Here is a 27,048-nt window from a genome sequence, read left to right as displayed (position 1 = left end):
TTCAGTATTTTACTTTTCAGCTCCAGAATTTTTGTTACATGTTCCTTTTATTGATATATTCGTTTTCTTTACTTTCTCTGCATTTTCCTTTAGTGATTTGAGCATTTTAAAAACAGTTCTTTTTAAGTCTTTGTCTGGTATATCTGCCATCAGGTCTTTTCCAGCAAGTTTCTGTTGATTTACTTTTTTTCTTTTGAATAGGTCATACCTTCATGTTTCTTTGTATGTCTCGTGATTTTTGTTGTTGTTGAAAACTGGACATTTGAATCTAATAATGTGGCAACTCTGGAAATCCAGATTCTTCTCCTTCCCCTGGTTTGCTATTTTGTTGTTGTTGTTACTGTTTTTGTTCATTGCCTTTTCCCCCTTTTTGATTGTTGTAGGTTGTCTCTGTGCCAAGGATAAGTCAAAGGTGTAAACTTAAGGTCTTCTCAGGCCTTTTCTGACTCTTTCCACGGGCAGACATGGTCACTTTCTAATATCTCCCATATAAGCAGTTGTTGGATTTCCTAACCTTTAATGTCTAGCTCCCAGAAGGGGGAAAAAATGAAACTGGGGGTGGGGAATGAGCACCAGCCCTTTAAGTCCCTTGTAAGTTACTTCAGCTATTGGAGGAGGGGTTTGCAACAATGGGGAAGGCACAACAATGGTTTGTCCACCTATCGCCTGTACCTCTGTGATCAAAAGCAGCATTCAAGAGCACAAATCGCACCCCCCTCCACCCAAAGAGCACAAATCCCTGACATTTGGACAACAGAGTCCTTTTGCCCACCTTGAACTCATAGACTATATGCAAGTTGTTCCAGGAACACATGCACAGCTGTGTACTCAATGATTAGGGATGAGGGATGGGTAGCTGAAACTGACCAGAATTAACCATAATTTACCATCCAGGTATTCTTCTGGAAGTTGCAAGCCTTCAGTAGCCTCCAGAGTTTCAAAATAGTTACATCAGACAGATTCTGCCAGTACAATTGTTTTCTAGATGGGGGAAGAGATTCTTGGTGCTTCCTCTTTGCCATCTTCCTGGAACCCTCTCTAAAGCAATTTTTCTTAAAAGCTACATTTCACAAGTTTCAATGCATAGCATTTCCATTATTATTCTAAGTGCTTTCTAATTTTCTTGTGCTTTCAATAATAAATAAGTATTTAAAAGTGTTTTAAAATTTCTTAACATATTAGTTTTTCCTTCAAGTTTTTATGGTCCTTTAATTATGTTACAGACATATGATATAATCCTTATGACATTGCTTCTTTGGTATTCACATCTGTAAATGTTTCATATGTGCTTGAGAAAAACAAATTTTATGTAAATGTAGGTTAAGGATTTCCAAATACATCTTGTAAATAAAAAGGAGAAAACTTTATTAGATCTCTAACAATTAGAGAGACTGAGTGGATGCATGCACGTGTTAAGTGCTGTGCTGGGCTGCGTTTAGTTGTTCCGTCATGTCTGACTCTTTGTGACCCCATGGACTATAGCCCGCCAGGCTCCTCTGTCCATGGGATTCTTCAGACAAGAATACTGGAGTGGGTTGCCATGCTCTCCTTCAGAGGATCTTTGCAACTCAGGGATCAAGCCCAGGTCTCCCGCACTGTAGGCGGATTCTTTACCATCTGAGTCACTAGGGAAGTCCAAAAATACTGGAGTGGGTAGCCAATCCCTTCTCCAGGGCATCTTCCCAACCCAAGGGTCACACCTGCGTCTGTTACGTCTCCTGCATTGGCAGGTGGGTTCTTTACCACTGATGCCACCTGGCCAACTCAAGAGAATGGGACTAGAAGTGAGGAACAGAAGAACCAAAGGGATTACTTTCTTGCTCAGCATTAAGGAGACTTGGCAGGTACTCAACTTCTACTTTTCTTTTTTCTTTTTAAACAGAAACATAAGGCTATAAGCAGTCCATATAGAAACTGGAAGAAGAAAGCTACAACGTGCTTTTTAGTAGAAAATGATTTGACATACAAATTTATTTATTTGACTGTATTAAAGCAAGGCAGAATCACATTCATTTTCTTCATAGAATCCCTGTAAACAGACTGAATGTCAGAGCTCTTAGCTTGCTTTGCAAACTTCTAAAAAGCTTACTATTAGCAGCCTTGGAAGCATTTTCCTTCCCCTCGAGGCTCTCCTGCTCTTGGGGGCAGATGGGGGTAGCTGGCGACAGCCGATGCTAAATAAATAGCATATAGTCGAGTCTGCCAAATCCTTTTCAGCACCTCCCATAGGCAATGGGACGATTTGGCTTATTCTTGAAGTCATCTGAGTAAGCAGTCAGGTTATGAAACAGAGGATGGAGGAAGTTTCCATTGCAGATAATTCCCAATAGTAGGAATGGGTGAGCTTAACTGTTCAGTCTCTTCTATTGATCAGAGAGAGATGCTAGCACTGGATCTCAGATCTTTGATCCCGTGAGACATCAGTGTAATGTAATCCGTTCCATTTATTAAAATGTGTTGGAAAAGAGATTTCTGAGTAGAGAAGAGTCGTTTATTATAATGATGGCGATATAAGAGGAAAATCAAAGTGCCGGCGGTGTCCCTTTCTTCTTGAACTCCAATGATCACTTCACTCCTGTCAGCTTTATGGTCCAAGCAAACTCAGTTGGAAGAGCAGCGGGTGGTAACTGGGGCAGGAACACGAGGAGACCTTTACCTGAGGGATTTAGGGACCACTTCAGATCCTTTTGGATTCCCAGCATTGTTACCTGCAGAGAGCAAAAGGGAATGGGAAAAACACGAATGCATTGATGAGCACAGAATATGGCCTGAATATGGTGGCAAACAACTACACTGGGCCAGGGCGGGGAAGACAGCCCAGAAGGGAAACAGGAGAGATCTGGGGAAGGAAGGAAGGGTCAGAGAAGGCTCGCCAATTCCTTTACAAAGAGCTACATCTCCAACAGGACTGATGGAGGCTCTTTACCTTTGTGGTTGAAGTAGCTATAGGGGATATAAGGCTTAAGATTCCATATTCTGGCCAGTGCAGTAAAATGGCATAAACAGCTAATCCTTTAGACGTATACCTGGGAAAAAAGAAACGTCGTTGTCAAAGATGCCCGGCTTATTATCCTGCCACATGACCTTATACATTCCCCCGTCAATTACCCACCAATTGCGAGACCTTCAGTCTGTCACTGCCACGAGCAAGTAACTTGATACCAATTTAGGTTTGGGCTTCCCTGGTGGCTGAGACAGCAAAGAATGTGCCTGCAGTGCAGGAGGCCTGGGTTCGATCCCTGGGCTGGGAAGATCCCCTGGAGGAGAGCATGGCAACCCACTCCAGAATTCTTGTCTGGAGAACCCCATGGACAGAGGAGCCTGGCGGGCTACAGTTCATGGGGTCGCAGAGTCGGATGTGACTGAGCGACTAAGCACAGCAGCACGGTTAAGCTCTGTGGGAATTATGTAGCCCTGGAAGACTCTTTCTGGGTGGTATCTTCCCTTTCTTCTCTGTATGGGGTTCTAAGTTTTCCTAAAACATTTTTTTTAACTCTTATATTAGTGACACATACTGAAGCCATCTTCCTCATTATTCATATATTTCTTTATCTTTAAATCCATATGAAAACGTCTGAGGGTATAACATGGGCAAGATGTGCAATGAAGATGAATTTTAATTCCTTTTTAAAATTTAAAATTTTTGGTCATCCCACTTGGTTTTTGGGATCTTTAGTTCCCCGATCAGGGATCAAACCAAGGCCCATGGCAGTGAAAGCGTCTAGCTCTATCCTCTGGACCGCCAGGGAAATTCCCAAGACAAATCTGTTGTTCTGAGGTTTCACTATGCTTAGAGAAAGTGAAAGTGCTAGTCACTTGGTGTGTGCAGCTCTTTGAGACCGCATACACTGTAGCCTGCCAGACTCCTCTGTCTATGGAATTCTTCAGGCAAGAATACTTGAGTGGGTAGCCATTCCCTTCTCCTGGGGATCTTCCCAACTCAGGGATTGAACCTGGGTCTCCCTCAATGTGGGCAGATTCTTTACCATCTGAGCCACCAGGGAAGCCCATCCTTATAGCAGAGGGTGAAAAAAATCACTAAATAGAAACTCATCCAAAACAGAACCATGAACGTGTTTCTCCTGATGCAAAGCCCCCAGCTCTGTGATATAACATTTGCAGAGGTCTTTCACTGAGCAGTTAGTATGTACCTGGCACTCTGCTGGGTGCTTTACATAGGTTAGTTTATTTAATCCTCACACTCCAGGAAGTTAAGTATCATCACCCCATTTTGCAGTTGAAAATTTAAAAAATTCCTGAAGCCTGAGATCAAATAACTAGATCCACAATGCCAAGTGTGAATCATGCCTTCTTCGCTTAGTAGCTTCGTAACTCTGGGCGGATGATTACTCCCCTGGACCTGCTTTCTCCTTGTAACCTAGGGATGGTGACATTATCCACCCAGTGAGATTGTTGAGGGCACTAAATGAGGAGAAAGAATTTAGGATGGAGTCTACCACATGTGGGTGCTGTACAAATATTAGCTATGACTGTTTTTAGGGGTTGAGCAAATTGATACTTCGTAGCTCCTTTCTTCACCAAGCCTACCCACCTCCCTCACTAGTCAAAGATACCCTGGGGCCTAAAACATAAACCTGGGCGCACATTTAACATCACAGAACAGCTCTTGTGTTTCCTCCAGATGAGTCCGTGGCCTGGCTTGTAACCACTGTGGACCCAAGGGGTTGCCAGCTCAGGATGTTCCCACCTGTAACAGAAGACTAGACTCACCATACAGAGTTCTTCTCAGATTGTACTCTCCATGGTTTGGAGGCATAGATAGCCTCTCCATTGATGCTCAGCCACTTCCCAACAGCAAGTAGCCTTTCTTGGAAGATGGGAACGATCAGTCCGTCTTTGGTTGGTCCGACGTTGAGAAGATAGTTGCCTCCCAAACTTACTGTCTGAACCAGTTCCTGGCAGGAGCAGAAAACAGGGAAATTCTAGTTCTGAATGCCAAGCCTGGCTGAATGCTTAAAACACACAGATGGAGGGAAGAAGAAGAATCTAGGCTGTTCTCCCTGTGTTTTGTGAATATCCTCTATCTTTTGGAAAAGACAATATATTTTTGTCATTTTCATAGCAGGATAGGCTTACATGAGAAAATTGAAAAATTCTGCTACACAGTTGAGAGATATATTAACTCAGATTCCAGGGAGTGATCATGGGCTCTTACCCGTGAGCTGGCACCTGCCATAGTGCCATATGTAGACGGAAGTGTCATATATCAGAGGCACAGAGTGTCAGCCAGGGAGCTGAAAACAAAGCACTTGGCCTTGAAAGGATTCTGTGGAGCCAGCCAGAGAGAATACAGAGATTAGAGATGAGAGATTTAGAGCAGGTGCTATGGAGACTCGGGGTGGGGCGGTGGGGCAGGGAGGTGTGGAAGAGATCTGATGAATTTCAGGATACCCTGAGCTATATAAATGTGTATGTTGCCCCTTCAGGAAAACATTCTGTAAAGAGATATAGTCTTTAAGATTTCTGGGGTGGGATGCGTGTGTGTGTGTGTGTGTGTTTCCTGTGACCCCACACAGTAGCACTTCAAGGCAGTCCAGAAAAATTAAGGCTACATACAGAAAATTTTAAAAAGGAGGTTCTGTTAGAGTACCCCAAAGACACCACACCATTAACTTTTGAGGTTTCCTTCTGGTCTTTTTCTCGTGCAGTTAATTCTATATAGTTGTGATACTGCATAACTTGTCTTTTCATCAACCCTGTAAGCATTAATCCCTATTACATTCAGAAACGTTTTCATGGTTAAGGAAAATCCCCAAATCTGCTGAATTGTTCCTTTATGGTTGCCAGGAATTGAAACAGCCCAATGTCAATCTGAAAATAATCCTGGGGAGAACACCTCTGTACAGAACTCTTCAGTAATTAGACCTGTCTCCTTAGGACAAGTGTTATGAGTATGTTCAATAACCCGAACGGGTTCTCCCGGCCCATAAGTCTATCCAGAGTGCTTCCACCGCTCTTAGCCAGAAGGCAGCCTGGGACTGCAGTTAACAAATAACTACCTCTTACCGAAATGATCGTGGATTCGTTTGTGATGTCAGCCATCTCCATGTCTCGACGGTAGCCCCAGGACCGCTGGTCTATGGAGGTGCACATCTCCCACTTGTGATCTGGCAAGGTCTCTGGCTGGAATTTATCTTTACAGTTATAGTATCCTCCATGATGACAGGAGCAGTTCTGACCCCATCGGTCATTCACTACGACCTCATCCTAAAGGAGGAAGGAGCACTGAGATCATCGGGGGTAAAACTATCTAACTCAGTTTGATAAGTCAGGTGCCTGTTTGGAAGCAAGGAGCAGACTCAGTCGAGCACAGTGGTTCTCAACTGGAGGAGACAAAGGGCAAAATCTAGAGACGTTTCTTGGTCACAACTCGGGGTGGTGCCACTGCCTCCTAGTGGGCGGAGACCAAGGATTCTTCTAAACCCATTACAAGGGAATCCCCTGGCCATCCAGCGGTTAAGAATCCCTGCTTACACTGCTAGTGGGTGGGGGTCTGATCCCAGGACTGGGAACTAAGATCCCGCATGGTCGCATGGTGTGGGCAAAAAAAAAAAATCATAAACATCTTACAACACAGAGAACTGTCCCTTCACAACAAAGAAATATCCAACTCCAAACGTTATTTGCAGTTAACCCCAGTCTAGCAATATGTAGTGTCAGAACTGGAAGGGCCTGTTTAGATTATCTAGTAAACCACTTACTCTATCGGAAGAGAAATGTAGAAGAGGAGACCTGCCGAGATCACATTCCCAGGCAGAGTTTCTGAAAGCTGGGACTATGAATCCAGCCCAGGATGCTTTTCACTATATAACCCTGACTTTCTTTACCTAAGTAAGGCAAAGTCAGTAATCAAACATTCTTTTCCTTCCCTTAAGGTTTTGCTGAACTTCAAAAAATCTTTACATAGAATAACTTAATGTCAACATTTAATACTACTATGAGGCTCATACTGGGGTATCCAGAGTAAACAAGTCACAGCTCTTGCCCTCAGAGATCCAGCAGCGACTAGCTGAGGAGACATATACATGGACGATTATGATGTGACATCACATCAGCGTCACAGAATTCACCTAAACACCAGTTCAGGAGTGTTTCTTGCTTCTTTCAGAAAGAATATAAATTTCCAGGAGCCAGATTTAGTTTACATTCCACCAGTACTTACTCTGTGTCTAACTGGGCCAAGGACTGTTGCTGGAGTTGGGGATGTAGGAGTGAATAGACCCAAATTCTTGCCCTCACAAAGGTGATGCTTCAGTGAGGGAGACAGATAGCAACGAGGTAAGTGGTATCTGAAATATGTTGGGCCAGGTAAGTGGTTAAGAGAAAGATAAGATGAGGAAAGACAGCGTTGATGGAGGCATGCTGCGATTTTAGACAGGGTGGTGGGGAAGGTGTGACCTCCCAGAGAAGACCTGCAGAGAGGTCAGGAGTGGGAATTACAGACAGCAGAGGGGTAAGGATCAGGGTCTGCTTCTCCTAAAAGTCATTTCCTAATATGAGTACATGACAACCCTCTTTCCTAACGCATGAGAAAGCACGCAGGACAAGAGTGGGTAGAATATGGTCTGCAGTGTCCCACCTGAGGATCCGCATCTAAGCCACCCCAGCCGGGGAACCACCGGGGAAGAACCACCAGGCCTCGCCACTAGAGGTCCCCACGCAGCCCGAAAGTTCCAAAACACCAATGTGAATTTGCTTCCAATTGTCACATAGGATCTTTCTTCCCCTTTTCTGAATTTAGTAATAGTTAGCCAGTGACACCCACTCCAGTACGCTTGCCTGGAAAATCCCATGGACAGAGGAGCCTGGTAGGCTGCAGTCCATGGGGTCGCTAAGAGTCGGACACGACTAAGTGACTTCACTTTCACTTTCATGCATTGGAGAAGGAAATGGCAACCCATTCCAGTGTTCTTGCCTGGAGAATCCCAGGGACGTGGGCTGCCGTCTATGGGGTCACACAGAGTCGGACACGACTGAAGCGACTTAGCAGCAGTAGCAGCCAGTGACATCCTAAGAGGTTTATGAACCTACCCAGATAGCTCAGTTCAAACTGGTCTTAGATTTTTCTTTTTTTTTTAAATATGGAACGCTTCACGAATTTGCGTGTCATCCTTGCGAAGGGGCCATGCTAATCTTCTCTGTATAGTTCCAATTTTAGTATATGTGCTGCTGAAGTGAGCACAGATTTTTCTTTAAAATGCACAACAAAGCTAGAATCTGTAAGATTTTTGAAATTTTCTACGGTGAAGATTGAGACTTCTGCTACTTCGTGTCTTGAAATGTGAACTATAAACGGGCAGCTATTGTGCAGTGTAGTAGGTTGCTTTTGAGGGACAGCTCAAGGCAGGCGAAGTTTCCAACTTCCTTAGAATTTGGATCTCAGGGAAAAGAAATTTCCCTATATGAGTTAAACTACACAGTCAACATAGAGTAGCTGAGGTCATAGATTCTCACATTTTATTCCTATCATTTAATAAGTTTTATATATTAATTTTTTGGGTGGTTTTCTTATTTACAATGTCTGTTTGCTTAACAGTTTATTTTCTCTAATGGTGGTCTGGGGCTTCTTTATACTATTTCTATCCTACGACTTAAATTTAAGAAGCTTGAAAACTAGCTTGTAAAAATCAAGAATTAAAGGAGAAAAGAAAGCTTTAAGGAAAAAAAGCTTAAAGAAAGAAAAAGGAAGGGGCAAAAAAGAATGAAAGGAGAAACCTTTCACATCCATTAAGCTCCCTCGTCCCTACCGCACCCATATCGATCCTGGTATTTGTTTATTTGCTTACACTTAAAGTCCTTATTGAATTTGTTACAATATTGTTTCTGGTTTTATGTGTTGGCTTTTTAGGCCCAAGACATGTGGGATCTTAGCTGTCTGACCAGGGATCAAAGCTGATCCCTTGCACTGGAAGGTGAAGGCAGACTTAAGCACTGAACCCCAGGGAAGTCCTGAGATTAGTATTTATTATTGTCACTGTTGTCATTACGGTTATTACTCCAGATCTTGGCTCCTCACACTGTGTTTTATCATAACAGATAAATAAGGGAGAAGTCATATAATCACATACCTTAACTGGGCTATCATTGTAGAGCCAAGCAAGAAAATCTGTAGAGTTCCAGTAAGTGTCAGGACATTCCCACTCTCCATCAGACCAAATCAAGTCAGGTTTATACCTAAGAGACACACAATTACAACAAAGTTTATCATCTGAATCCAGTCACAGTCAAGTCTGACAGACCTATCTTTGCCACATATATTTAAAAATTAATTTCCTCCTATTTTGAAAGTACCATGGTACAGAGAAAGTGGAAAACTAAAGGATGAAAATGACCACACACACACCTGTGAGCTAACACAACCACCATTTAATATACAGCATTTTGGTATATTTCTTCCCAATCTTTTTTTAAAATGTCTTAGATTAAAACGTAAAGCTTTATTCAGTGTGTATACAATTTGGTTTCCTTCCAGAAACTGATCCCAACGAAAAGAGTGGTGCTCCAGAACTACAGGATTATTGTTTCTGCTTTTAAGATGTGTTAAGAGCTCGAACCGGAGAAGGCAATGGCACTCCACTCCAGCACTCTTGCCTGGAAAATCCCATGGACGGAGGAGCCTGGTGGGCTGCAGTCCATGGGGTCGCTAGGAGTCGGACATGACTGAGCGACTTCACTTTCACTTTTCACTTTCATGCATCGGAGAAGGAAATGGCAACCCACTCCAGTGTTCTTGCCTGGAGAATCCCAGGGACTGGGAAGCCTGGTGGGCTGCCGTCTATGGGGTCGCACAGAGTCGGACACGACTGAAGCGACTTAGCAGCAGCAGCAGCAGCAGCAAGAGCTTGAACTGTTCCATCAAATGCATTTTGGGGGACAACTACCCAGAGCTTTGATCATAAAAATCTATTGAATTCACTTGAGCCACAGTTGCATCTTTCTCATATTACTACTCTGAGCCTTATGAGTGTATGTATTTATACCTCTAAGGTAAGCAGTATTAGTCCCACTTAAGAAAGCCAAGAATGTATTGCTCAGTAACTTTGTTTTAGGTGCAAAGCTGGTAAGTAATAGGAGCTGGAACCCATATGTAAATCTGCCTGTTAGTGAATCCTGTGCTGTACTCCGTAAACACTTAGGTCAGCACGTCGAGTCCAGGAAAAAGGCTGCCTAAGAGGCGAGAGAAACACAGATGGTGTGTGTTTTACTGTATAGGAAAAATCGTAGTAGGCACTTTATACTCGTTAACTTCATTCATTTTCACAACACCCTGTGATGTATAAACAGGTAAAGAAACTGAGCTATAGAAAGATCACGGGTTTGTTCGAGGTTATACACTCAGTAAGAAAAAAAGAACTGGATTTCTGACTTGAAGCTTTGCTGGTTGGTTTCTTAACAACCGTCCTGTTTCCTTGCAGCAGTCATCTGGGTGCAAGTTTTTTCGTCTTTTGGTCTACAGTGAGTGTCCAAGCACAGACGGCTGCCTCTTAATCTTTAAAGGTCCACCATCCTCCTAAGTGCCCCCAGGAGCAAGAAGGGCAAACGCAGAATAAAACATGGTGAAGACCAGTGACAAACCCCAAAGTAAAAGTCATCATTTTTAAGGATAATTAAGAATAATAATGCCTCTATTATTCTGTACCAGGCATAGTGATAGAAACTTCATATGTTATGCTGAGCCCTACTTAGAAGGCATTCTTGTCACTTTACAGAGTGACAATCTGAGGCTCAGATGAGTAACCTGTTTAAGGCTTCTAAGGGAGTTCCCTGGCGGCCCAGTGGTTAGGACTCTGCGCTCTCACTACTGAAGGCCTGGGTTTGATCCCTTGATCCCTGGTCAGAGAACTAAGATCCCACCAGCTGCACTGCTGTTGTGGTCATTGATGTTGTTCAGTGGCTAAGTCATGTCTGATTCTTTACGACTCCATGGACTGCAGCACACCAGGCTTCCCTGTCCTTCTCTGTCTCCTGGAGTTTGCTCAAACTCATGTCTATTGAGCTGGTGATGCCATCCAACCATCCCACCCTCTGTCGCCCCGTTTTCCTTTTGCCCTCAATCTTTCCCAGCATCAGGGTCTTCCAATGAGTCATCTCTTTGCAGCAGGTGGCCAAAGTATTGGAGCTTCAGCATCTGTCCTTCCAATGAATATTCAGGGTTGATTTCCTTTAGGATTGACTGGTTTGATCTCCTTGCTGTCCAAAGCACTCTCAAGAGTCTTGTCCAGCACCACAATTTGAAGGCATCAATTCTTTGGCACGCCTTTTTTTTTTTTTTTTTTTTAAACTTTACATAATTGTATTAGTTTTGCCAAATATCAAAATGAATCCATCACAGGTATACATGTGCTCCCCATCCTGAACCCTCCTCCCTCCTCCCTCCCCATACCATCCCTCTGGGTCGTCCCAGTGCACTAGCCCCAAGCATCCAGTATCATGCATTGAACCTGGACTGGCATCTCGTTCCATACATGATATTTTACATGTTTCAATGCCATTCTCCCAAATCTTCCCACCCTCTCCCTCTCCCACAGAGTCCATAAGACTGATCTATACATCGGTGTCTCTTTTGCTGTCTCGTACACAGGGTTATTGTTATCATCTTTCTAAATTCCATATATATGCGTTAGTATACTGTATTGGTGTTTTTCCTTCTGGCTTACTTCACTCTGTATAATAGGCTCCAGTTTCATCCACCTCATTAGAACTGATTCAAATGTATTCTTTTTAATGGCTGAGTAATACTCCATTGTGTATATGTACCACAGCTTTCTTATCCATTCATCTGCTGATGGGCATCTAGGTTGCTTCCATGTCCTGGCTATTATAAACAGTGCTGCGATGAACATTGGGGTACACGTGTCTCTTTCCCTTCTGGTTTCCCCAGTGTGTATGCCCAGCAGTGGGATTGCTGGATCATAAGGCAGTTCTATTTCCAGTTTTTTAAGGAATCTCCACACTGTTCTCCATAGTGGCTGTACTAGTTTGCATTCCCACCAACAGTGTAAGAGGGTTCCCTTTCCTCCACACCCTCTCCAACATTTATTATTTGTAGACTTTTGGATCGCAGCCATTCTGACTGGTGTGAAATGGTACCTCATAGTGGTCTTGATTTGCATTTCTCTGATAATGAGTGATGTTGAGCATCTTTTCATGTGTTTGTTAGCCATCTGTATGTCTTCTTTGGAGAAATGTCTATTTAGTTCTTTGGCCCATTTTTTGATTGGGTCATTTATTTTTCTGGAGTTGAGCTGGAGGAGTTGCTTGTATATTTTTGAGATTAGTTGTTTGTCAGTTGCTTCATTTGCTATTATTTTCTCCCATTCTGAAGGCTGTCTTTTCACCTTGCTGAGAGTTTCCTTTGACGTGCAGAAGCTTTTAAGGTTAATTAGGTCCCATTTGTTTATTTTTGCTTTTATTTCCGATATTCTGGGAGGTGGGTCATAGAGGATCCTGCTGTGATGTATGTCAGAGAGTGTTTTGCCTATGTTCTCCTCTAGGAGTTTTATAGTTTCTGGTCTTATGTTTAGATCTTTAATCCATTTTGAGTTTATTTTTGTGTATGGTGTTAGAAAGTGTTCTAGTTTCATTCTTTTACAAGTGGTTGACCAGTTTTCCCAGCACCACTTGTTAAAGAGATTGTCTTTAATCCATTGTATATTCTTGCCTCCTTTGTCAAAGATAAGGTGTCCATACGTGCGTGGATTTATCTCTGGGCTTTCTATTTTGTTCCATTGATCTATATTTCTGTCTTTGTGGCACGCCTTCTTTACAGTCCAACTCTCACATCCATACATGACTACTGGAAAAACCATAGCTTTGACTAGATGGACTTTTGTTGGCAAAGTAATGTCTCTGCTTTTTAATATGCTGTTTAGGTGTGTCATAATTTTTCTTCCAAGGAGCAAATGTCTTTTAATTTCATGGCTGCAGTCACCACCCACAGTGATTTTGGAGCCCAAGAAAATAAAGTCTGTCACTATTTTCATTTTTTTCCCCATCTATATGCCGTGAAATGATGGGAACAGATGACATGATCTTAGTTTTGTGAATGTTGAGTTTTAAGCCAGCTTTTTCACAAGCTTGCATGGCACAGCCAAGAAAATGCTTGAGGGTAACAAGAGGCAGGATTCAAATACAAATTTGCCAGATGTCAAACCCTCTGTAGGGTCCATTAGACCATGCTGCCCTTCTCCAAGCTCCTGACAAAGAAAGTGGTATGGAAGGAGTTAACTGAGGTTTGACTTACTACCATCCTCAGTTCTGTTTCAGTTTATAAAATCAGCATGACCATACTATGGAAGTTTTGAAAAGCAAAAAGAAAAAGTATACTTTGTCTTAACACAACGATTACTCATTACTATTTTGATGTCTTCTAGAGTTTTTTCATATCCCACCCCTACCCCTTTCCCCTCAACAGTATAAGCAGCTCAGATGTCATTGATGAAAGTCATAAGGCTAAAACAACTTTTGTTTTGTACCTGTTAACAAGGTCATAGAGCTCTGGCATTGTTTTTGCATTGACGAAGTACTGGGTTTTAAAGCCATTTTTCTTATCACGTAGGTAGAGAGGATGGAACCATTCTAAAAGTGAGTGATACAGTCCATAGCGTATGTTCCTGAAACAGAAAAACAGGACAGCAACTGTCATTAAGCAAAGAAAAAATATTTTAAGAAAAATCAGTTGCCAGCATTTTCACATCTCAGTGAAATTTACCATTAGGGCATACAGGGGTCAGGACCTACAGCCAGTTCCTTAAATTATCTCTTATCATTCATTTAAGCAAAATGATTGGCTTCCTTTGTTTTTGATGATACAAATAACAAATTGGGCTTCCCAGGTGGCACCAGTGGTAAAGTACTCATCTACCAACGCAGGAGACACAAGAGAGACAGGTTCCATCCCTGGGTCAGGAAGATCCCCTGGAGGAGGACATGGCAATCCACTCTAGTACTCTTGCCTGGAGAATTCCATGGATAGAGGAGCCCAGCAGGCTACAGTCCATGGGGTCACAAAGAGTTGGACATAACTGAAGCGACTTAGCAGATAACAAATTATCTTTATGCATAAATTATCTTAACACCAAAACGTTATTTAAACCATTTTCTGTCTTTTAAGTCAATTATCTCAATAACATATAGTCCTATTAAAAATGTTTTCTGTTGATCATAATAGATATTGAAGAGATACTGGAAAATGGAGACAAATACCAAGAATATCCAAAATCTCATCACTCAGAAAGAACCGTTAGTACCATTTTCTGTGCAGTTGAAGTTAATTTATTGTTTCATATAAGATTTACTAATAGTTCTTAATATACCTGAAACAAAATATGGTTAAACTTACCTATTTTCATACACAATAAAACTTGTTGTGAATTAAGAAGAGTGAGTGTTTTGGAAATGCTGTAATACAAGAAGGAAGGATAACATTTGCAGTGGCATAGACAAAGCAGAAAGAACTGAAGTTAAGAATTTCATCATGTGATTCAGTGACTAGAAGCAGAGAAGGTGAAAATCAAGGCTCTTAGAGTCCAGATCTAATCAACGTCTCAGACTTTTACAGCAGGACTATTAGCAGAGCACAGTATTGGGGAACTGAATGTTTCACAGGTGACATATGTCAGCAAATGCTTTTGACCGGATAATATCTGAGGCTTTGTAGGCCTTGCTATCTCTACTCTGACTCTGCAATTAGAGCTTGAAAGTAGCCAGAATCAATGCGTAAGTGAATGAACACAACTGTATTCCAATCAAACTGTATTTATACAAATAAGTAGCTGGTCTACCCCTTAAATAGGACATCAAGTTTGCCAAATCACAACAGAGCTGAGTGGGCATGACACAAATACCACTTTTCCTCCTTACAGGCAAATATACTCAGAACAGTAGGGTCCAAAATCAGAGCACCTGGGTTCAAATCCCACTTCTGCCCCTTCCCAGCCCTTTGACCTTGGAAAGTTACATCTTAAGTGGCAGATATTAGAAATACTACCTAGAATCACGAGTGATGCCTTACCTTCCTTTTTGTTGCTTTAACTGCCCTCTTCAGCTCTCTCCTGATTTACCACTCATCTAAACCTTCCATGAATCCTACAAAGCTCTGGGTTGACAGCTAAGGAGGACACAAAGATGAGACACAACCCTGGCCTCCACCAGACACTGGAAAAGGCCCTAGGTTGGAAGGCTTCCCAGAAAGAATCCTTTGAAGAGCACAAGTGAAGCGTCATGGTCTCTGCTGCGTATCCTTCACCTAACCAGAGAGGGCTGTGCACTTCTCTGATGCTTTGGGTCACATGAAAACTGCCAAGGTTCAAACACTGCCAATTCAGGGCCAGACGCCCTCTCATGTACTGGTTAAATGCAAACTTAGAAAACACAGCAGAGAAGAGAAGGCACGGGATACTGGGTGGTTAGATCAAAAGTGAAGATGGGGTGACTGTCTATGGACACGCACCTCTTCCGGATGGCTGTTCCCAACTCACCAACCAAATCACGATGGGGCCCCCACATCCTTAGAGTTCCAATTCCAAGACACAGGGCTTGGCCAGTTTGTGTAGCCTTCGTGATGCTTTGTCGTCAGGACTACATACCTGTGAACATTGAAACCACGTGAGCAAAGGAAGTGGGCAGTGGGCCACGAGCACCAACTTACCTGGCACACCTGAGGCTTTTAAAATGGTTGAGGGAACTCAACTACAGGAACTCAACAGGAAATGTACAGTTGACCCTTGAACAACATGGTGGTTAGGGGGTGGTTAGCAGGTGTCTGCTGACCCCTGTTGCAGAAGAAAATCCATGTGTAACTCTTGACTTCGCCCTAAACTACTAATAGCCTACTCTTGACTGGAAAGCTTACCAATAACATAAATGGTCGATTAACACCCATTTTGTATGCTATATGTATAATATACTGTATTTGTACAATGATGTAGGCTAGAGAAAAGAACATGCTCTTAAGAAAATCATAAGGAAGAGAAAATACATTATAGTACTGCACTGCATTTATTTGTTTACTTTATTGGAGTACAGTTGCTTTAAGATGTGTTAGTTGGAGATTGGGCATATGTACTGTATTTATTGATACCATAAGTTTACATTGTCTGTTTACAAGATGAACCACCTGTCAGTATCCACAGCGATACTGTCTTACATGATACAAAACACTGTAGACATTATAGTTATTCCTAACACTAAATATCAAAGCTGGAAAGCTAATGTGAAAAAGCAATTCATATTTATTTGTAGTTCTAATGATTCATTCATTGATACTGAAGAAACAGCAACATGACTGCTTTGTAGTAGCCTAGCGCAATCAATATGATTGCTTCATGATAGCCTAGCTTACAACTGATGAATGAATCATTATAACATTTTTATGGCATATGGTATTATACTCATATTCAAAATATGGGATTGGAAACATTGTTACATTTTTAAAAAGTCACTTGAATGTGATGATAGGTTGAGTTTGTTTTTTTAATTTAATTGGAGGCTAATTACTTTGCAATATTATAGTGGTTTTTGCCACACATTGACCTGAATCAGCCATGGGTGTACATGTGTTCCCCATCCTGAAGCCCCCTCCCACCTCCCTCCCCATCCCATCCCTCAGGGTCAACCCAGTGCACCAGCCCTGAGCACCCTGTCTCATACATCCGTTGAGTTTTGCTGAAGGTTTTAATTTTGTTTTAGGTTTGAAGGATTTGTTAACAAAAGAAACAGCTGGTTACATACATAATAACCAATTTCAATATTTAGTAGATAACTTAATTACAACATACAGTCGTTAAAAGAAAAGAAACAGAAATAACAGAAGTAACAGTGTGCATATCACCAAAATGGGCCACCAACCTATATCCAGACTTGAACAGAGATGGAAAGTCCCAAGTAACAGCAATCTGAAGTCCCAGTTGGGAAAAGGGTCCCAGGCAAGTGGGTCTACCCCACCATGAGACTTCAAATTGCAGATTTGGGGGCTCCTGCTTATAACTCCAGGACACAAACTGATATCATCATCAATTTGCACACAGCTCTGGTTTTCCTTTAACTTTTACAATGCTGTTTCACCTTGTGAATCACAAGATTTTCCAGACCTCCAGGGGCTCAGGAAATTCCAAGATCCTCTCTTATCTAAGGTGCTGCCTGATTTGCTGGTAACAACTGGTATGCTTACAGGCAGACATGTCATCCAGGCAGGGTCCATGCAAGGTTAGAAGTCGGTCAGAGGCCTGCTGTCTTGCTTCTGAAGGCTGAACAAGAGTACCTCCATTTTAATTTCCCTAACAGTCTGATACATAGTTATTTAATTATGAGAGGGGACTGGAAGGTGGTGCATCAGTTCAGTGCAGTTGCTCAGTCGTGTCCGACTCTTTGCAACCCCATGAATCGCAGCACGCCAGGCCTCCCTGTCCATCACCAACTTCTGGAGTTCACCCAGACTCACGTCCATCGAGTCAGTGATGCCATCCAGCCATCTCATCCTCTGTCGTCCCCTTCTCCTCCTGCCCCCAATCCCTCCCAGCATCAGAGTCTTTTCCAGTGAGTCAACTCTTCACATGAGGTGGCCAAAGTACTGGAGTTTCAGCTTTAGCATCATTCCTTCCAAAGAAATCCCAGGGCTGATCTCCTTCAGAATGGACTGGTTGGATCTCCTTGCAGTCCAAGGGACTCTCAAGAGTCTTCTCCAACACCACAGTTCAAAGGCATCAATTCTTCGGCACTCAGCCTTCTTCAGAGTCCAACTCCCACATCCATCCATGACCACAGGAAAAACCATAGCCTTGACTAGACGGACCTTTGTTGGCAAAGTAATGTCTCTGCTTTTTAATATGCTATCTAGGTTGGTCATAACTTTCCTTCCAAGGAGTAAGCGTCTTTTAATTTCATGGCTGCAGTCACCATCTGCAGTGATTTTGGAGCCTAAAAAAATAGTCTGACACTGTTTCCACTGTTTCCCCATCTATTTCCCATGAAGTGATGGGACCAGATGCCATACTGTATGGTAATATAATTATTTGAAAGCAAAGTTTTAAAAAAGTAAGGAAAGATATTATTAATTTTATAAGAAGTATCGCTTACTTTCTGCTTATGTAAGGATTGGCTATTTACTTCCATGCCAATCTTGCGTGTGATGGTCTACAGATGAACACTTAGGCAGTGACTGCAATGATGATGACCCAAAACGTTTCATACAGTTCTTGCCATTCAGTTCTCAGATCTCATGAAGACACTTATACACTTACACAACAGATAGGTTTATTAACTGTATGGCATAAGGATTTACTGTTCATTAAGTGGAAGTGGATTACCATAAAGGTGTTCATGACGAGTACCTGAGGAGGAAGGGGAGGGGTTGGTCTTGCCATCTCAGGGGTGGCAGAGGTGGAAAAGGAGGAGGAGGTGGACAGGAGGCAGGAGAGGCGGGCATTCAGGGTAACGTTATGGAAATATCTCATATATTTCTGTCTGACTGTTAGAACTCACTTACCAGTGCAGGAGATGCAAGTTCAATCTCTGGGTCAGGTAGATCCCCTGGAGAAGGAAATGGCAACCCACTCCAGTACTCTTGCCTGGAGAATTCCATGGACAGAGAAGCTTGGGCTACAGTCCATGGGGTTGCAAAAGAGCTGGACACGACTTCATGACAAAACAATGACAAATACGATACCAATCCTTCCACGGTTTGCTTTAGTTTCATATCATGTCATAGAAGGGTCAATATGGTAAAAGAAGTCAAAAGCTGTCCTGAATAATCAGAATCCTTCTGCCAGACTGTCTAATGTCAATGTGTTTTCTGGCACTGCTTCTTCTATGTCTTCTTCCTCATTGTCTGGCACTTGTTCAGAAGCACTTATCTCCATCAAACTGACTTATGTTAGTTCCTCAAGTGTGAGGACACCAGCTCCTGAATTTTTCCAAGATCCCTATCTTGAAACCCTGCACCTCTCCCCTCCTTCTCTCCCCCCACCCCCCATATCTCTTTCATGATCTCCTTACTTGGCTCTGTTGTAAATCCTGTGAAGACATGCACAACATCTGGACACAGTTTTCTCTGGCAGGAATTTTATTGTTTTGGGCTTGATGGTTCTTTCTATAACAACAATGGCATCTTCAATGGTGTAATCCTTCCAGACTTTCACAATGCTGTCTATATCGGGGTTCTCTTCCATTGTGCTGACAACCCTTTCCATCAAGTACCATGTGTAATGAGCCTTAAAGATTCTTAAAGTCCACCATGGGGATTTCCCTGGTGGTCCAGTGGTTAAGCATCTGCTGTGCAATGCAGGGGATGCAGGTTCCATCCCTAGTCAAGGAACTAAGATCCCACATGCCCTGGAGCAACAAAGCCTGCATGCCACAGCTGGAGAGTCCATCCACTACGACTAAGACCCCATGCAACCAAATCACTCAATCAATCAATACAAAAAGAAAAGATCCTTATGACCCTTAGATCGACAGGTTGAATTAGAAATGTTGTGTTTGGGGTAGACCACTTCAATGTCTTTGCTGTTGAACTCTTGGGGTTCTGGGTGGCCAGGGCATTGTCCAATATTAAAAGAACTTTAAAAGGCAGTTTCTTACTGGCAAGGTACTTCCTGACTTCAGGGACAAAGCACTGATGGAACCAATCCAGAAAAAGGGTTTTCGTTGTCCAGGCCTACTTGTTTTACAACCAAAAGACTGGCAGTTTGTGTCATCTTTTCCCTTCAAGGCTCATTGATTAGTAGGTTTATAGAAAAGGACAGTCTTAATCACAAACCTGATCGCATTTGCACCAAACAGTAGAGTTAGGAAGTCCCTTCCTGACTTAAATCCTGGTGCTTACTTCTCTTCCTCACTAATAAATGTTCTTGGAGGCATTTCTCCTCCATTGGATGGCCCACTTTAATCTGTATTAAAAACTTGTTCAGGGGTTTCCCTGGCGGTAAAGTGGTTAAGACTCTGCACTTCTACTGCAGGGGGCACAGGTTCGATCCCTGGTTGGCCAACTAAGATCTCGCATGCCACCTGGGGCCACCAAAAAACAAAAGGGAAAAAAAAGCAAAAGCTGATAGACAGAAACCCTTTCTCCTCAATGATTTTCTCAATGGCCTCTGGGAACTCATCTCCTGGTTGGTAGTAACTGCTTCCCCTGTTATCTTGACATTTAAAAAGCCAAACCTCTCGAGAAAATTATCAAACCATCCTTTGTTGGCATTAAATTCTCCAGCTTTAGATCCTTCACCCTCCTTTTATGTTGTCATGTGACGACTTCACTTTTTCTTGAATCACTTTAGTGTCTTTATGTATACCTTTCTTATAGCAATCCAGTACGCACATCAAAGCTGCATTTTCAATAAGAGATAAAAAGATATTTTGCAATAAGTGCACGGTTTTTCACACCTTATGGCATAGTTGCAATGACAGCTTTTTTTTTTTTTTTTTTACACTGGATTCATTTATGTTGGAAGGGCAGTGGGCAACTGCAGCTGCAGACCTCAATCTACAATACATATCAAGCAATTCAACTTTTTCTTGTAATGTTAATTTTCTCCGCTTCTTGGGAGCACTTCTGGCATCACTGGGGAGCTCTGTATGGGTGTCATGGTGTTATTCAAGGTTTATGATATTGCACTAAACAAGATGAAAGATACTTGAGGACATGAGAGATACTTTTTACTGTGATAGGTAATTTATCAGAGGGATGAGTGTTCATGTGAAGATAAGCATCACTTGGTGTTTTAAGTGGACACGACAGTTGAGCTCACCAACAGGACACCAATAGGAGGTGGCTACAAAATTATGACAGAGCTACAGTATGTACTGTGATTAATTTAATGCATTTTATGATTTAATATGGGCTTCCCAGGTGGCGCTATCGGTAAAGAACCCACCTGCCAATGCAGGAGACCTAAGAGACAGAAGAGCCTGGTGGGCTATAGTCCATGGGGTCACAAAGAGTCAGACATGACTGAGTGACTGAGCAGACACACAAAAATGGTAAAATAAACTAGTATCTATATATTTCATGCATTCGTGACATACTCTTTTCTTAATTTTTGATATTTCTGTGAGTTTTTTCAAATTATAACAAATCTCCCAAAATTTTTCCAATATATTTATTGGAAAAAACTTGCATATAAGTGGACCCATGAAGTTCAAACCTGTGTTGTTCAAGGGTCAACTGAACTTGTATGAGTGACTATATTAGTGATATCCAGGGAATTGCTTCAGTCACAACACCCCTTGGGTATTGTTCCAGGAATGAAAGCAAATTTGAGGAAGCCACAGTCCTTAGTTCCCAGACAAACAGGAGACTAGGAAGGAAAGAAGGAAGAAAGGAATAGGTAAGGGAAAATATGTATGCACTGGCTCTCCAGTTCTTGAGCTCTTCTGTGTATTAATGTTAAGCATTAAAAAACAAACAAAAAAAAAAAACAAGCCTTTGCCCTAAAGGAGAAAGAAATCTCCACAAAAAGAGCAGATGACAGAAAAATAAGATCTTTATAAAGCCCATATCAATTTACAGAGATGACAAAAGGCAAAAGAAAAAGGGGAGAAAAGGCAAGTGTTGAAATAATAACCAAATCACTCAACATTTCATTTACTTTTAAGGCAGAAAAACAGTTGGTGCCCAACGTGATAATTTAATCCCCGGCTGATGTGGGGAGCTCAGGATTTTAAGGGCTAGACAGTATTTCAGGCTCTGTGGACCACAGTCCTCTCTGTGCTATATTCTTCTTCTACTTTTTAAAAACAGGTTTTTGAAAATGTAAAAATCCTGCTCAAGAAACTTACAAAAAAACCGGCAGAGGACCCATCCCTCTGGTCATGGTTACAGACCCCTGGTGTGCTGGAAAGAACCTTCATCTTAGTGTCATGGGATCTGGAGTCTAGGACATTAGTTCCCTTCCTCTATCTGGGCCAGTCATCTTGTCCACAGTAAGGGCACTTGTCCTGGACAAAGGACTGTCTCCCAGATTTTAACTTCTTCATTTGAAAATTATGGATTTCTAAGGCTTCTGAAAGACAGTGAACTCCTCCTCTGCCGGGAGAAATATCAATAACCTCAGATATGCAGATGACACCACCCTTATGGCAGAAAGAGAAGAAGTACTAAAAAGCCTCTTGATGAAAGTGAAAGTGGAGAGTGAAAAAGTTGGCTTAAAGCTCAACATTCAGAAAACGAAGATCATGGCATCCGGTCCCATCACTTCATGGGAAATAGATGGGGAAACAGTGGAAACAGTGTCAGACTTTATTTTTCTGGGCTCCAAAATCACTGCAGATGGTGATTGCAGCTATGAAATTAAAAAACGCTTACTCCTTGGAAGGAAAGTTATGACCAACCTAGACAGCATATTCAAAAGCAGAGACATTACTTGGCCAACAAAGGTTCGTCTAGTCAAGGCTATGGTTTTTCCTGTGGTCAGGTATGGATGTGAGAGTTGGACTGTGAAGAAGGCTGAGTGCCAAAGAATTGATTCTTTTGAACTGTGGTGTTGGAGAAGACTCTTGAGAGTCCCTGGACTGCAAGGAGATCCAACCAGTCCATTCTGAAGGAGATCAGCCCTGGGATTTCTTTGGAAGGAATGATGCTAAAGCTGAAACTCCAGTACTTTGGCCACCTCATGCGAAGAGTTGACTCATTGGAAAAGACTCTGATGCTGGGAGGGATTGGGGGCAAGAGGAGAAGGAGAAGACAGAGGATGAGATGGCTGGATGGCATCATTGACTCGATGGACGTGAGTCTGGGTGAACTCCAGAAGCTGGTGATGGACAGGGAGGCCTGGTGTGCTGCGATTCATGGGGTTGCAAAGAGTCAGACACAACTGAGCGACTGATCTGATCTGATATTCCCATGCCTTTAATTGCAACACTAAATATCAGTTGTAATTTCTCTTTAGTACATGAGGACTTAAAGTCCAAGAAAAACTAAAAGCTGGAAGTCATCTGAAACAAGACAACGGTGGAAGACTGCCCTAAGCCAGAGGCTAGAAAACCTACCTGCCTTCATTCTTCAGTTCAGCTCAGTCGTGTCCGACTCTTTGTGACCCCAAGAATCGCAGCACACCAGGCCTCCTTGTCCATCACCAACTTTTGGAGTTCACTCAAACTCATGTCCATTGAGTCAGTGATGCCATCCAGTGATCTCATCCTCTGTCGTCCCCTTCTCCTCCTGACCCCAATCCCTCCCAGCATCAGGATCTTTTCCAGTGAGTCAACTCTTCGCATAAGGTGACGCAAGTATTGGAGTTTCAGCTTCAGCATCAGTCCTTCTGATGAACACCCAGGACTGATCTCCTTTAGGAAGGACGGGCTGCATCTCCTTGCAGTCCAAGGGACTCTCAAGACTCTCAAGAGTCTTCTCCAACACCACAGTTCAAAAGCATCAATTCTTCGGTGCTCAGCTTTCTTCACAGTCCAACTCTCACATCCATACATAACCACAGGAAAAACCATAGCCTTGACTAGACGGACCTTTATTGGCAAAGTAATATCTCTGCTTTTGAATATGCTACCTAGGTTGGTCATAACTTTCCTTCCAAGGAGTAAGTGTCTTTTAATATCATGGCTGCAGTCACCATCTGCAGTGATTTTGGAGCCCAGAAAAATAAAGTCTGACACTGTTTCCACTGTTTCCCCATCTATTTCCTGTGAAGTGATGGGACCGGATGCCATGATCTTCGTTTTCTGAATGTTGAGCTTTAAGCCAACTTTTTCACTCTCCTCTTTCACTTTCATCAAGAGGCTTTTTAGTACTTCTTCTCTTTCTGCCATAAGGGTGGTGTCATCTGCATATCTGAGGTTATTGATATTTCTCCCAGCAATCTTGATTCCAGCTTGTGCTTCTTCCAGCCCAGCGTTTCTCATGATGTACTCTGCATAGAAGTTAAATAAACAGGGTGACAATATACAGCCTTGACGAACTCCTTTTCCTATTTGGAACCAGTCTGTTGTTCCATGTCCAGTTCTAACTGTCGCTTCCTGACCTGCATATAGGTTTCTCAAGAGGCAGGTCAGGTGGTCTGGTATTCCCATCTCTTTCAGAATTTTCCACAGTTGATTGTGATCCACACAGTCAAAGGCTTTGGCATAGTCAATAAAGCAGAAATAGATGTTTTTCTGGAACTCTCTTGCTTTTTCCTTGATCCAGAGGATGTTGGCAATTTGATCTCTGGTTCCTCTGCCTTTTCTAAGACCAGCTTGAACATCTGAAGTTCATGGTTCACGTATTGCTGAAGCCTGGCTTGGAGAATTTTGAGCATTACTTTACTAGCGTGTGAGAGGAGTGCAATTGTGGTGTAGTTTGAGCATTCTTTGGCATTGCCTTTCTTTGGGATTGGAATGAAAACTGACCTTTTCCAGTCCTGTGGCCACTGCTGAGTTTTCCAAATTTGCTGGCATATTGAGTGCAGCACATTCACAGTATCATCTTTCAGGATTTGAAATAGCTCAACTGGAATTCCATCACCTCCACTAGCTTTGTTCGTAGTGATGCTTTCTAAGGCCCACTTGACTTCACATTCCAGGATGTCTGGCTCTAGGTGAGTGATCACACCATCGTGATTATCTGGCTCGTGAAGAATTTTTTTGTACAGTTCTTCTGTGCATTCTTGCCACCTCTTCTTAATATCTTCTGCTTCTGTTAGGTCCATACTATTCTTGTCCTTTATCGAGCCCATCTTTGCATGAAATGTTCCCTTGGTATCTCTAATTTTCTTGAAGAGATCTCTAGTCTTTCCCATTCTGTTGTTTTCCTCTATTTCTTTGCATTGATCGCTGAGGAAGGCTTTCTTATCTCTCCTTGCTATTCTTTGGAACTCTGTACTCAGATGCTTCTATCTTTCCTTTTCTCCTTTGCTTTTTGCTTCTCTTCTTTTCACAGCTATTTGTAAGGCCTTCCCAGATAGCTATTTTGCTTTTTTGCATTTCTTTTCCATGGGGATGGTCTTGATCCCTGTCTCTTGTACAATGTCATGAACCTCCGTCCATAGTTCATGAAGCACTCTATCAGATCTAGTCCCTGAAATCTATTTCTCACTTCCACTGTATAATCATAAGGGATTTGATTTAGGTCATACCTGAATGGTCTAGTGGTTTTTCCCACTCTCTTCAATTTAAGTCTGAATTTGGCAATAAGGAGTTCATGATCTGAGCCACAGTCAGCTCCCGGTCTTGTTTTTGCTGACTGTATAGAGCTTCTCCATCTTTGGCTGCAAAGAATATAATCAATCTGATTTCGGTGTTGACCATCTGGTGATGTCCATGTGTTGAGTCTTCTCTTACTCTCATCCAAACCACTGCTCGCTCAGCCACCAAGCTCATCCTTGAAGCTGAGGGTCACCATTCCTTGCCTTAATACCTGCAACATCCTGCCTTCAAGGATGACTCCTTCAGGACCGGCCCCAGCCTTCAACAGACTTGGGAGTCCTTGCCTCCTCCCATCCAAGCTTTACATTTTCAGTTCTCTGAACCATTCACATGCAAGCTGCAACAGTGCTCAAAACAATTTCATGAGCACTCTCTACATGCAAGGCATTGAGCAGAGCAGATGACACAGAGTCTATATTGTTGCCCAAATACACTGGGCATCAGAACTTCCTTCCCTCTGGGACATATTAAAGCTGAAAGGAAGTACACAATTCCAGGGTACAGCCATGGAAGGAGGCGGTAGGGAGGTAAAAGGCCTTGTTCAAGTTCACAGTTGAACTAGGATCAGACTCCCGACCTTTCGTTAAAATCCTGGAACCTTGATTGTCTTGCTAACCCGCAGGGGACTGACTTTAGGCATCACTTAGCTCAATCCTCCCCATATTCAGGTCTTTCCAAGTCCACCAAGGGCTTTCCAAGGCCACCACCAACCTGAAACCTTTATTTCCTTCTAATCCTCAAGCTTAAGATCTGGCGTGACACATACAATTCTGCATCCTTCGGGAGGCAAAACAGAGTACCCCCGACATCTGAGGTCACAGGGACACCTGTGTGATCCGGCAAATCTCCTCGCCTCCTCCCCGCCCCCACCCCGCCCGATTCCCACCAGCTTAAGGCCCTCCCGGCGCTCAAGGGTCAGCCCTCGCCCGCTCCCGCGGCGGCGTCACTCACTTGGCCCCAGCGGCCTTGAAGAGGTCAGCCCAGCTGTCGGGGTTGAAGAAGCGCGCCGTGAACCTTGGCCCGAAGTCGGCGTAGCTGAAATCCGGCGGGTAGTTCTCTTTCATGAAGCTCTCGTACTGTGGCAGCTTCTCGCCCTGCCAGTGCCACCAGAACCACTCGCTGCCCCAGGCGGGCACCGAAAACACGCCCCAGTGCACGAACACCCCGAATTTGGCTTCATCGAACCAGGCCGGCAGCGGCCGGGAGTCCAGACTAGGCCAGTCCGGGGTATAGCGCGGAGGGTCGGTGCAGTGCCGAGGGTCGGTGCAGGGAGGGAGCCGCACCGCTCCGAGCACCAGCACCAGCTGCAGCAAAAGCAGCAGCCGGGCGCCGACCACCCACGACCTCATCACGGGATGCGGCAGGCACAGCCGCCTCGGTGCCTCGCCGCCCTCCTCTTAACGCGCAGGTGCGGGGCGAGCGGCCACGCCCACCATAGCTCCTGATTGGCTCGGAAGGGAAAAGGGGGTGGGGAAACCCGGGCTGCTTGGCTACCGGGAGTCTTTCCTCCCGGTGGGCGGGCAGTCCCTGTCACCGCTCTGGCGCTCAAGGGGATAAAGAGGCAGGGAGGCGTTGATGGCTCTCAGTGACCACTGACTGAACACTTCAGAAGAGAATTCACTGCCGGGTGAAATCGTGGGCGAGGTGTGTGTGTTAAAGGTACGGTGTGTGCAGAGAACTGAGAGTGGTCCACGTTGACCTTACTGTTGGGAGCTATTTGTTGTTGCCGTTCAGTCGCTCAGTCGTGTCCGACTCTTTGTGACCCCATGGACTGCAGCACTCCAGGCCTCCCTGTCCATCACCAACTCCCAGAGCTTACTCAGATTCATGTCCAGTGAGTCGGTGATGCCATCCAACCATCTCCTCTGTTGTCCCCTTCTCCCGCCTTCAATCTTT

The 27,048-nt window shown here is 43.4% G+C and overlaps 1 protein-coding gene and 1 non-coding gene across 2 annotated transcripts; both read right to left on the bottom strand.

Moving 5' to 3' along the window:
• Positions 1 to 1,951: 1,951 nt before the first annotated feature.
• FUCA1 (alpha-L-fucosidase 1) lies at positions 1,952 to 26,553 on the bottom strand. The gene is given in 9 exon segments (XM_027520494.1): positions 1,952 to 2,708; positions 2,927 to 3,026; positions 4,732 to 4,916; positions 6,028 to 6,228; positions 9,090 to 9,195; positions 13,497 to 13,634; positions 15,473 to 15,522; positions 15,524 to 15,608; positions 26,104 to 26,553. Coding segments are annotated over 9 exon segments (1,407 nt in total). The 5' UTR covers positions 26,502 to 26,553; the 3' UTR covers positions 1,952 to 2,564.
• On the bottom strand, positions 8,097 to 8,203 carry LOC113881968. The gene has a single exon (XR_003508236.1). It is a non-coding gene; the product is annotated as a U6 spliceosomal RNA (small nuclear RNA).
• Positions 26,554 to 27,048: the final 495 nt, after the last annotated feature.

This window comes from Bos indicus x Bos taurus, chromosome 2 (assembly GCF_003369695.1).
Source record: "Bos indicus x Bos taurus breed Angus x Brahman F1 hybrid chromosome 2, Bos_hybrid_MaternalHap_v2.0, whole genome shotgun sequence".
Lineage (NCBI taxonomy): Eukaryota > Metazoa > Chordata > Mammalia > Artiodactyla > Bovidae > Bos > Bos indicus x Bos taurus.
The sequence above is the reverse complement of the archived record's forward strand: the minus strand, read 5'-3'. Positions and strand labels throughout refer to the sequence as shown.